The sequence below is a fragment of the Arvicola amphibius genome, chromosome 6, assembly GCF_903992535.2.
Source record: "Arvicola amphibius chromosome 6, mArvAmp1.2, whole genome shotgun sequence".
Classification (NCBI taxonomy): domain Eukaryota; kingdom Metazoa; phylum Chordata; class Mammalia; order Rodentia; family Cricetidae; genus Arvicola; species Arvicola amphibius.
In genome coordinates this window covers 58,406,414-58,418,446 of record NC_052052.2, presented here as the reverse complement: position 1 = coordinate 58,418,446, position 12,033 = coordinate 58,406,414, and the positions used below count along the sequence as shown (strand labels likewise).

Here is a 12,033-nt window from a genome sequence, read left to right as displayed (position 1 = left end):
TACATAGTTGAAGAGGACTTTGAACTTCTCATTCTCCATTCTTTCTCTCCTAAATGCTGGGATTACAGACAATGTTCTGAGGATCAGACCCAGGGCTTGGTAGGTTTACTTAGCTACAGCTCATCCTACCTGCTGCCAGCATTTAGGAGTTTCACACCTCTGCGGTTATCTAGTGACCCGGTTAGGCTCTACTCCAGGGAATCTCTTACCTGCGACTTCGGCTTCCTCCCCTATTTACAGGTCTTTCCATCTCTGAGTCATTGTCATTGTCCTCTGCCTCATCAGACTCCTCCTCGTTGTCATCAGAATGCAGATCTTTCATGATAGACCTCAAAGGACCTGAGTAAAGACGTGAGCCACAGGCAGTCAAGCGAACACTTCAAACACACCTGACCATATTAGACACCGGGGACACATGCAGTACTGACCTGTGGCTAAGAACAACCATCATCCTATACAGTTAAGACTTTACAAACAAATTCAGGACACTTTCCAGATTAAATTCTCTACTTAAACATTAGTGTTCTCATCAAGAATTCCCAAATGTTTGTTAGCAAATCTCTAATTTGAGTCTGGAGAGGCAGCTCTAAAACCACTTGCTGCTTTGCCAGAGGACCCAAGGTTTGATTCCCAGCATCCACACGGTAAATTATAACTTCAAGGGAATCTGATATCCGCTTTGGACCTTCTCGGGCACCAGGCATGCGCAAGATGCACAGATACATGGGGAAGTAAAACATCCATACACATAAAATACAAAAAAAAATTTAAAGAATTTCCATTTCACAGGATTTTTTTTCTGTGTAATTTTATTTCTTACCTTTTTGTCCCCACCCCAAATCACAACAAAAAGAAAAATAGATCTATTGGTAAACAGGATGTTTTGTTAAGTTAACCCATGTATTCAGAAGTTGAGATTAATAAATCACTGTGGTTGTAGTTGGTTCTTGGCAATGCAGCCTTTGTGTGGTAGTTTCTGATCTATTAAGGTTTAGCTGCTCCTTTATTTCAAGGTCAGTTTCAGGTCAAGCAAGCATTTCAGTCAAGTTCAGGCTATAAAGTGTTTCAGCTCTATGGTGTAATGTCCTATCCCTGATCTTCCCATTGATCTTGGACAGCAGATCTTGCTGTAACAACTTTATGTGGCCAATTTTCACCTTAGTTTTAAGAAATTCCTGGCAAGACATCAGCATGTATTAACATAAATAAGACTGTAATAAATCATGTGTTCAGAAAATCCAGACAATATCCAGTATTAGATGGGGGTGGGGAGAGGTGTAACTAATTTTATTTAGGACCAGACAAAACTGAAAACACACACACACAAATGCACACACAAATGCACACACAAATGCACACACAAACACACACACATGCACAGTGTTGCTTGCCTTCCATTTCACTACTCAAAATGTTATTTAAAAAAAATAGCTGTTTTTTAAAAAAAATTTTAACAGGAGATTGTAAAGACATCCAAGAAAGGGGTATTTTCATTCTGGATTGGGCAATCCCCGAAGTCTAACCTACAACAGGACTGTTTGGGCTGTCACTAAGTAGTCATTCTAAAACATGCACTGACTCCCTGCAATCTCACATTCTGCAAACTGAAGATTTCTCTGCTTTTGTAGTGGGCTTACTTCTTTGCAAGCCAATGAAACAAGATTTCTGAATAGCCAAAACTATCACTGCCTTTTATTATATATTTTCTTGGAAGCTTAGTCTTAGTCCAAATACGCACAACAATTTAATCCTCTTTCAAAGCACGCAAGGCCACTTGGAATTCAGCATAGTCAATGAGAACGGTGATGGTCACTATGATACTAGAAAATAAGCTACTCTCTGACACTCTTCTGCAGTGTAAAAGTAAAACAGAGCCCACTTTTGGGGATTTTATACATACGTTAAAAAAAAAAGCTTCACTATACGTTCTGGCTTAACTTATCCAGAGTTTTGGTTAGCCTGTGACTATCTATGTGAGTATCATATGAATACAGAAATATACACATTTAAAAATAGCAAATGCACTTTTGCTTAAAAAGTCCACTACACTATAAAATATAAAGTAAGTAAAATGAGAGGTGTCCAAGGATGAAGAATGGGAGCCCATGTCAGTGCCTCTGACGTTGGTTTACAGGAGTGTATTTCCTTTGGGAACTCCCTGGAATGGGTTGTGTCTATAATCCATTTGTGAAATGGGAATCTGATGGCAGAGACTGGAAGAGGGGGACTTTCGAGAGCAAGGCCTCATATATCAGAACGATACTCAAGTTCATTCCTGGGGGAAATAAACACAACTGCATAAAAGCCACGTTACCATTCAAATAATAAAAACAGTAGGAGATAGGTCATAAATCAGCTCATTAGGACGTGTGGTGGGAGCTGCAGATACCTTGTTGCCTGGTCTGGGATGGTGTGAAGCTGGAGCTGGAGGTGGAGCTGGAGCTGGCAGGACTGGGCTGCTCTGACTTCAGAGAAGAAGAGAAAAGCATCGTCAATACATCTGCGGGATACTACACATTAAGATGAAAACGACCTGTGTTCAAAGTGGCGTCTACAGCGAGTCTGAGGCTATGCAAGGAGAACGGCCACACATATCAGCTTTGTTAGAAAACTAACACAGGAGAGCTGTGATATTATTTTTTTTCGACAGCCTTGCTTTTATTGGAGGTAACACACACATATAAAATGCCAAGGACGGAAAGATAAATGCCTGGATGCTACACGACTTCACCCTTGCTCACTGCCCTGCAGATCTCCTCCTAAGGGACACATACCTTCATTGTCCTTTCCATGAGGTTTGATTGACTCAAATGGTTCAGACATAGCAGTCACGAGGCCAAGGTCATTAGTTCAATCACATTATGGGCCAGTTAATTTTAGCCGGGTCCAAGGCTACAAACCAACTAACCCCACTCACCCCAAGTTCACAAATGGAGGCCAATATTCATAACATCCAGTCAAGTCCCACAAACAAGCCAGGAGAAAATGTTGCCAATATTTTACGAAGAAAAATACCATTTAATTTCTGTGAACTGGCAGAAGAGCAGCCGCCCTCCTACGTGCCCCCTCTGATTCTACGTGATCTCGTCTCATCTGTTAGTATCCGGAACAAGTTCCACATTCAACTCGTGAACACACCCAAACTTAGTTTCTTCCTTCTCAAACCACTAACATTGCTGTGAAGCAGGTCAAATGTGTCTTCCTGGTACACTGTGGCACTCTGGGGCAGTAGCTGCGCTGTGTTCTCCCCAGACAAGCTTTAGATGGCCAGCACTTTAAAGGTCACGAGCTTCTTGCTATTTCTTCCATACTTAGCAGAAAGCATTGCATGCTGCAGGCCATCTTTATCTGTCCCTTTAGGCAGCATTGCAGTCTGTCTGCTCCACTGTCTAACAGCTTGCACAAGAGAGTTTATGCTGCTTGAAGGGTCGACACCAGATGCATGGGAAGAGATATGCAAGAGACATGGACCACATCAACAACATACCCCTAAGACTAAGCTCATACTTTAAGTAAATGAATAAAGCTGATGTGTTTAGTTATAAGAATGGAGTATTTCTACCCATTTCCAATAACCTCATATTTTCAAATACATAGCTGTATTATTTCAGAAATATGTGAGGTGCTCCCATGTATAGGTCACGTGTTCTTTTGTCCTTTGTTAAATGCATAAAACAGCTGTGATACAACCGCAAGCACAATCAGAAGACACTAAATGAAGACGACGGTCTCAGTTCAGTGTGCAGGACAGTTTCTCGCCATTGAATTCTTTTCATCTCCCCTCCCGCAAAGGGGTGCTCCCCCTCCTGAGGCAGCACGAAGCTCCATAGAACGGGACATGAGGAAACACTTTTGGGCATTCCTGATGCGCACTTCACATCCTCGGGGTGGATGGGAAAACAGGTGTCAGCAATCTAACTCATCCTGCAGGAAAGAAGCCAGACGGGCCTTCTAATGAGAAGCAGGCGGCTCGCAGCCTCTTCACCGCCACGAGATTTACCCGGGAATTGTACAGTGTCCTACACTTTACCCTTTGCAGGCTACAAAGCAGAGCTGGTTGACAGGTGCAAATGCCTGTGTGACGCACTCTTCACTTCTGCTAGGTGGGTCTTCCATGGCTGAGCCCCAGTGGCAGGTGACACACTGCAAAGTGCCGCGCCCCTCTGTGTGAAGCGGCTCTCTCGAGGCCCAAGGAGTAGCTCTAGCTCCTCCCCAAACTGTTTTTTTTTTTCAGCCATGAAAAATGCCTGCAAATGGTAATGTTTTAATAGCCCTGGAAACCATTTGGGAACAACAACAACAAAAATGTTTCCTTACCATACTTCCTGACCAGCGTATATTACACTGGACCTAAAGAAACTGCTGCCAGATCTGTTTGCTGAGAATGACATTAACTACGGTAACTAGAGCTGAGTGTCAGGGTGCACGCCTTTAATACCAACACTTATGAGGCAGAAGCAGGTAGATTTCTATGAGTTTGAGGCCAACCTATTCTACATGGTGAGTTCCAGGCCAGCCACAGTTACATAGTCAGATGCTGTCTCAGAAACAAACCAATCAATCAACCTAGGGTAAACAAGGGAAGACAGTGGCCATCTCCCCAACTACACATCATTAATCTTGACCCTTCTACTTCAAGCTTATGAAAATCCCCAAACCAACCCTTTTAGCATCTTACCCACAGGCATAGTAAACATTTCCACAGCTGCTAATTAGCTGAAAAAAGACAAATAGTAAAGAACGTGTATGTGTGTGTGGAGGGGGGGAATTCAATGTCTCTGACCTATGCAGGCCCCTGCACTCATGTGTTATACCCAGATACAGACAGATACAAACATATACATAATGGGGAAAATCTTTTTTTAAAAAATCCTGTAAGAAGAAGAATCAGCCAGCTATGATGGCAGGGCTTGCAATTACGGGGGGGGGGGAGAGGGAGCGGGGGGGGGGGGGGGAGGAGGGAGGGAGGGAGGGAGGGAGCGAGGGAGGGAGGGAGAAAGAGAGGAGCTCCCTGGGACTCACTGGCCAGTCTAGCCTATCTGGCAAGCTCCATGCCAATAAGAAACTGTCTCAAAAACCAAAGGGGTGCTAGCTGAGGGAAGATATAGAAAGTTGTCTTCTCGCCTCCATACACTTATACAAGTGGATGGGCATGTGCTCGTATGAAGACATGCATACACAAACAAAAAGGAACTGCATCATGAGAAAACCAGAGTGTTAATCTACCCATAGGGATTCTCTCTATATTCTCCTTCATGGATTTTTCAAGAACACACTATGACAAAATCTGGCTGTCACTCAATAGAAACATGAGGTTCATTCATGTGGTGGAAGAAGGATCCTTTTGCATTTTTTTTTCCTTTTGCTGGTGTGATAAAAGCACGAACCAAAAGCAACTTGGGAAGGAAAGAGTTTATTTTATCTCATCATCTTACACTTCCAAGTAACAGTCCATCACTGAGGGAGGCCAAGGCAGGATCGGAGGCCAGAACCGAGGCAGAGAGGACGGTGAGACACAGCTTACTGGCTCCCTTGCTTCCAGGCTCATGTTCTTACCCAGCTCAGGACTGACTGCCCAGGGACAACATAGCCCACAGTGAGTGGGGCTCCCTTGCTTCCAGGCTCATGTTCTTACCCAGCTCAGGACTGATTGCCCAGGGACAACATAGCCCACAGTGAGTGGGGCTCTCCCCCATCAGACATACCCACAGGCCAATGGGATAAATTGGATAGAGAAAATCCCTCAGTCGGGTTCCCTCTTTTCAGCTGTACCTAGCTTGGGTCAACTTGACAAAGACTACTAATCTTGAACAAAACTGATTAGCACACAGTTGAGCTGCATGCCAGCTACCCCGAAGTCCTTCCACCACCACGAGAGGCAGACACAGTCTTCTAGATCATCACGCTACTTTAAGTGTGTTTTACTTTAAGAAATTCACATTTGCCAGCCCCTCCAAACCCCTACAAATCAAATGATTATTTATTTTATTTAAAAAAAAAAACAAACAAACTGGGCAGATTAAAGGCCCTCAAGATACAGCAGCCTCCTTTCTCTCTCCTAAGAAATATTTAAGTCTGTATGTTTACCTGTGTACGTGTGAATCTGGGAATGATGTACCAAAAAACTATGACCAAGGAAGCTAATGATGCTCTCATACTTTAACCTGTGGGCTAATTTGATGCTGTTTTCACAAATTCAAAATCCTCCCTACTGAAAAAAAATTATTGATGTCCTGGATTTTCAAAAACTATTATAATGGTAACTAATCAACATTAGGTTGCCATTATACAAGTATTTATGTGCAAGAAGCCACAAGCGTCAGCACTGCCTAAAACAAGACATATCTTTCTAGTTGGTGAAACAAGAGCTCTTTCATGATACGTTCTTCACCACTGAATAGGTATGCAAAATCATCCTGCAATGGTTTCTCTACAGAGGATTACATTTGTCAGGACAAATAAGAAAGTCCTTGTGTTTGTAACCCCTAAAAGGTAAGTGTGATCACAAGTGGAGCCTGCAGAAGCAGATGCCTTCTAGAAAACACATGTTGCTCGGCCTGTCCGATCAGACGACTGCATCCATGAGCAGAATTTCAACTTTGATCTTTGCAGCAATCAGACTTTAGAAAAGGAAAGTGAGGAACGTGCATCTACATTTACATAAAGAGAAAAAATACAGTAAAACTAAATATTTTTAAATAATAAAGAGGGAATAAAAACTGAACAGAAGTTACTTTAGATGGATTTCAAAGTTTTATACAAAGCTTTCACTACATGTAGAAAAAGAAAATTCCCTATCCTGCTATAGAAGTGATTTCTTCCATGCACAAATATCCAGAAAGATCACACTGAAGATGAATGTTAAACAAAGAAAAGTGTGTATTTCACTGGCTTTATTTCCTTTCAATACAACTGACTGAAGACTCAGCTCTGGTCAGTTTCATCCTTCCATTAAAAATGACTCACCCTATACATTATTACCTTTAAGCTTAACATAAAAAAATGAGATTAACTTGTTTAATTTCTCCTTTATAAGAAGTTGCAAATTATCCACTTATTTTCCAAATATACATTTATTTTTAAAGAGTAGCATCATCACAGTCACGCTGAATGGCCATAGAAGTGTTCTCCGTTGTATGAGTGAAGTGTATCTTACCGATTACATTTCAAGACAATGCTTTCAGATAGCTGTGTCAGCAAATGACAAGGCCAAAATGGAATGACAAATAACTTAGGCTACAAAGATTAACACAAGGGAGAACTGTAAAATGGTTATAAATGAGAAATTTTAATAAAATACTTTCAAAAAGATCAAAACCTTATTACAGGGGGATCTATGCAAACAAAATTGGGCCAGCCCTTAACATATCTTTATGCAGTTGTGCAAATGATTTGTTTCATCTGCTTTATGTGAGGAAGAGCAGGTGCTGTGCACTATACTGTGTCCTGTCGCGTGATCTACTGCAGCCCTCCCCCGAAGGGTAGAGTTTTTGGAGACAAAGCCTTCAGTAGGTTTAAATGAGGTCATGACTGTGAGCCTTCACAATGGGATGAGGACCCTTGAAAGAAGAGCAGCAGAGAACCAGCCCCACTATAGTCTCTTCCCAAGCAAGATGGTGTACACTTGCAAGCCAAGAGGAAAGCCCCTTCCAGGTTACATGATTTTGTATTTCTAAGCTCTCAGAATTTATTGTTTGAGCCGCAAAGGTAATGATCTATAGGCTCAAGTAGACAAAGACAGTAAGACATTTTTAATAGTTATCTTCTAACCAAGGAGACTGAATCACAGTGACTAGGTAGCCACAGGGTGAGGTTTACAGAGATTACAACAACTGCTTTGGTTTCTCATGTATGTCTCTTTTCGTTACCCCCGTATCTTTGATAAAGGAACAATTAAAGCGGCACTCAGACCACAGCATCTTTTTATAACATTAGTGTCAAGCAAAGCTTTCTGTGTCACTGTGAAAGAGTCTCTCCCTGTCTACAAGAGACATCTGAGGGCCTGCATGCAGAGCCAAGGAGCAGTAAGGCAAGCCCTTCATCCCAGGATCAGGGACTGCCATTTGCTACTTCTCACATTTGCCCAAATGATAATCCTAAGACTGCTGGCTGGACACCTCATTTGCAGGGAAGTTTCAACTCTGAACTGCCCCCTTGCTCTTGACATTGGCACTGATTAAGAGGATGTACCGGGAAATACAGTACGACAGTTTATTTGCCTTCAAAGACAATCTACCTTATTTTCCTGAGTCTACAGTACAAAATCTTGTAACATCATAGAAAAAAATGTCTTAACACATTAGCAACATTTTCTTTGAAAACACAATCAGCTTGAAAAGGGAAGCTGCAACCTTTGCTGCTAGTTGATGCAGTCTGTGGCCGTGGGAAGGTGCTGCGCCTCTTTCTAGCAGACTCTACCTTTGTACTGAAACCCTTCCATGAGCTTGATGTTAAGTCAGAATCACATTTCACATGTTGGGCTGATACATGATCAAAGACTATTGTTGTGCCCGTCAGTTTTTGATAACACAGCAAGAAACTCAGAATTACCCTCTCAAGTAACGGTAGCAAAACAAGAAGTCCTTATTGCTATTATATTTTCAACTTTCAGATATAAAAATCATCCCGAATGCCAAGATAATTGGCATTATACTGAAGCATCTCTATAACAACTGCACTTGCTGGATCCCTCATTATCATCTTCACTGTTACTAGTAAACGTTGTATCCTTTGACTCCCCATACCCTGTCTGAGAACACAAAATCTCATTAGGAAACAAAATGGCCTTGGGGAACAAGGGTCTATAAATCTCTCTCTAAGACCCTTTTCCACACTGGCTATAATTTTCTTTCAGCTTCCTCTGTTTAAGCAGAAGAGCCTCTAGTCTTTTATCTCTCATCACCCGCCTTACTTTGAAGGCTGCTACTGACTATTGTAGCCAGAACATGTGCTCTTTGGAAAACGCCACTCACTGCAGGGCGGCGGCTGTGCCAGATGTGTGCTAAGAGATTACAGGCTAAGAATCCTAACTTGCTGAGAGGTTTAGGAGTGTGAAAACTCACCTGGAAACATCATGTGCAGCCACAATACTCCCTACAAACATCTGAACAGAGTGTACAGTCCTAGGCCTGAGCATTAAACACTACTTGATTGCAATGCTGGGGATTGGTATGTGTTATGTCTCCCACCCCACCCCCACAGGAATTTTGAGGATGATGGTTCCACAAGGAAAAGTTGCAAGTAACAAAAGGTCAAATGCCTCATAAAAGAGTGTGAAAAGAAGAAAAAGGATCCCTGATAGATTGTTGCAAACTGAGTTACTCAGTGAACAATGGACATCAGGACACCGGGCTCCTCCCGTCTTCTAAGATTCTGCAACTGCTGTTAGCATTCTCTTCCTTTTAAGTGTGCAACACCACCTATGCAGACCACCAAAGCCTTGTAATTTCTGAATATTTTCTATTTTCTACACTTGCAAGGGCAGCACTGCATTGAAAAAAAATGTTTTAAATAGTGTATGTAGCCTTATAACATTTAACATTTAAAAATGTCAAATTGAATGAATTTGGGACATACAGATGACAGTAAAGTCAAAAGAACTAACTAAAACACATATAAACCCGAAGAGAGCATCTTCAGCCACTGAATGGCATTCCTATCATTTTAGACCTTCTTAAAAATGAATTACTGCAAAAGCATACCTAGAACATTTGGCTGACACTAATAGAACTGCAATAAACAGCTACAAGTCCCAAGAAGATCTAGTAGTATTAATCTACATAATCTCTTACAGAGATTCCCCATTAAATGTGAAGCTTGCAATTAATATGAAGGCAGTGACATTAAAAGTTCATTTTACTTGCTAAGAACATAGTTACATGGTTTCCATATGAATTTCTAAATAACTAAAATCCAGAGAAAATTATTGATTTTAAACTATCTGATCATAACCAAATCAAAAATGCAATATTTCCTCACTGTGAATTTACACAAAAATTATTACTAGCTGCAAGAATTAATTCTTTGTATTCTGTCTGTCTTCCTAATTTGGATATTGGTATATTTATCAAGTAACATACTGGTTCCCTTTCTTCTATCTTTCTTGTACATTCTATGTTAATACAATGGTTGTTATCATAACTAGGAAATGTACAGCTCTTAGAGGTAGGTGCTTCCTGAGAAAAGTGAGCATCATGCTAACCATACTGATAATTATCAGCTTCAATCCTGTAATTTACCTGCTCAAACAGCAACTGCATTACACAGGTTTCAAATTCTAGAGCAAAATGTTCTATATGCACAAGACAACAGCAGCACAATTTACTCAACTCCAGACTTTCTCATTTTATAATGTTTTATGCTCAAGCTCAGCTTAGAGTCAAAGATTTTAAATTTTCAATTAGATAAAAATACTCTAACAGAGATTCTTATCACGGTGCAACAAAATTTGTTTAGAAGATTTTAAAATGCCTACAGAATTCCTGAAACCAGAAATTTAATACAAAGAGGTTTACACGATCCCCCAGAAGGACAATTACCTTCAGTATGGGTCCAATTGGTGCTCTGCTTTTACAGTGTTTGCTAAGAGAAATCAAATAGTGTAGAGCAAAATGACTTATGCCTGCCAAATACTTAAAACCATTATACACACATTAACCTTAACTTAAAATGGAAGTCTTAACAAAATGTATAAAAAATGAGACTGCTTTAAATATGTCCTCTCTGTCCTAATGAAAACGTGTGGGGGGGGGAGGACAAAAAACCCCAGCACAAATGTGGCCCATCGAAGAGCCTGTTCTCATGTGAAAACATCAGGAGGTGGATTCTTTTGTTCTCAGTGAAACCCTTTACAAATGTAGTGTCCAGCATCACATATTCCTTATGGGCGATATTAGATTCCCGTCAAGAATAGCAGGAATGCCGCCGCTGATCTGCTCCAGAGGAACCTGCATTTCCATGCACACATCTCATAAGCCTAACAGTTGCTTTTCTTCATAAATCAATCCATTGTTGCACTTCATAATGAGAAGGCAGATTTACTGCCTTTTACTGCCTTTTCTCACCATCAGAAAGATCCCTATTTGGGTAATAGAACATTTCTCTTCTTAAAGGGTGTTTAGGATTAGGAAGACAGGGGCAAGAACCTTTAACATCTGCTCCCTTCAAATGAATGACATGTCTAGTTCTCACAGTCAGGATGTTGAAAAGCAAATACCCTAAGTTGATAAAATCCTCACACTCGAAGAAGCACACAATACTTTAAATCCACTGAAATCATCTCTCCAACACACATTTAAATTAGAAGTTTATACAGTAACACAGAATTCAGAGAGTTAACAGTGCCACTCACTGCCACCTAATCATTACTGGGGACAGACAACGACAGTTCAGAGTAAAGACCTGGACTTTATCATCTTCGGTTTTCTCCAATCTGAAAAGCAAATTTAAAGTTGGGGCTAGTAAGACTTTCATCATCTAAATCGCCACATAGCACAAGAAGAATAAAAACAGTTTACAATATAGTCTTGCACACTTCTGTTTTTATTTACTTAATGTTTTCCCCCTAGGGAGAAATATTCAAGAATTATGAACTTTAGACTTTAATTTAAAAACAAGAGGAAAGCACTTGTCAGCCTCTAATTCAACCATCTGCCTTTTAAAAATACATACGCACACGCTTCACCCACTCACTCCAGTCAGGCTTGACATTCTCAGCAAGTAAGCGGATCTTGATGGGTCTAAACATGAGTCTCAGGAATCATAGCTCTAATTTTGGAAACAAGCTATCTTTAAACAAGCATTGTGATTCCCACTGGCGAACACAGTCAACCACAGACTTCAAACAGACTCCATGCACGACAAATAGATAATGATGAGCAGGTACTGAATTCAAGAACATCTATTTTTCAAGAACACCAAGTGATGTCTTCTGTCCATGAATATGGAGCACTGCCTTGCAGCTAACACTTCTTGCTACTCTGGTCTCTCTTTTGTCAGTTGCCCAGTGCTTTTGGCAGTTTTACAGGCTGTTAT

At 40.9% G+C, this 12,033-nt stretch overlaps 1 protein-coding gene across 1 annotated transcript in view; it reads right to left on the bottom strand.

Annotated features, from left to right (window-relative positions):
- Mllt3 (MLLT3 super elongation complex subunit) overlaps positions 1-12,033 on the bottom strand; it is a 267,581-nt gene that overhangs the window by 21,722 nt on the left and 233,826 nt on the right. The window contains exons 6-7 of the mRNA XM_038333768.1: positions 2,390-2,465; positions 210-339 (exon numbers count right to left, since the gene is read on the bottom strand). Of these exons, the coding sequence (XP_038189696.1) occupies positions 210-339; positions 2,390-2,465 (206 nt within the window). The remainder of the gene's footprint in view (positions 1-209; positions 340-2,389; positions 2,466-12,033) is intronic.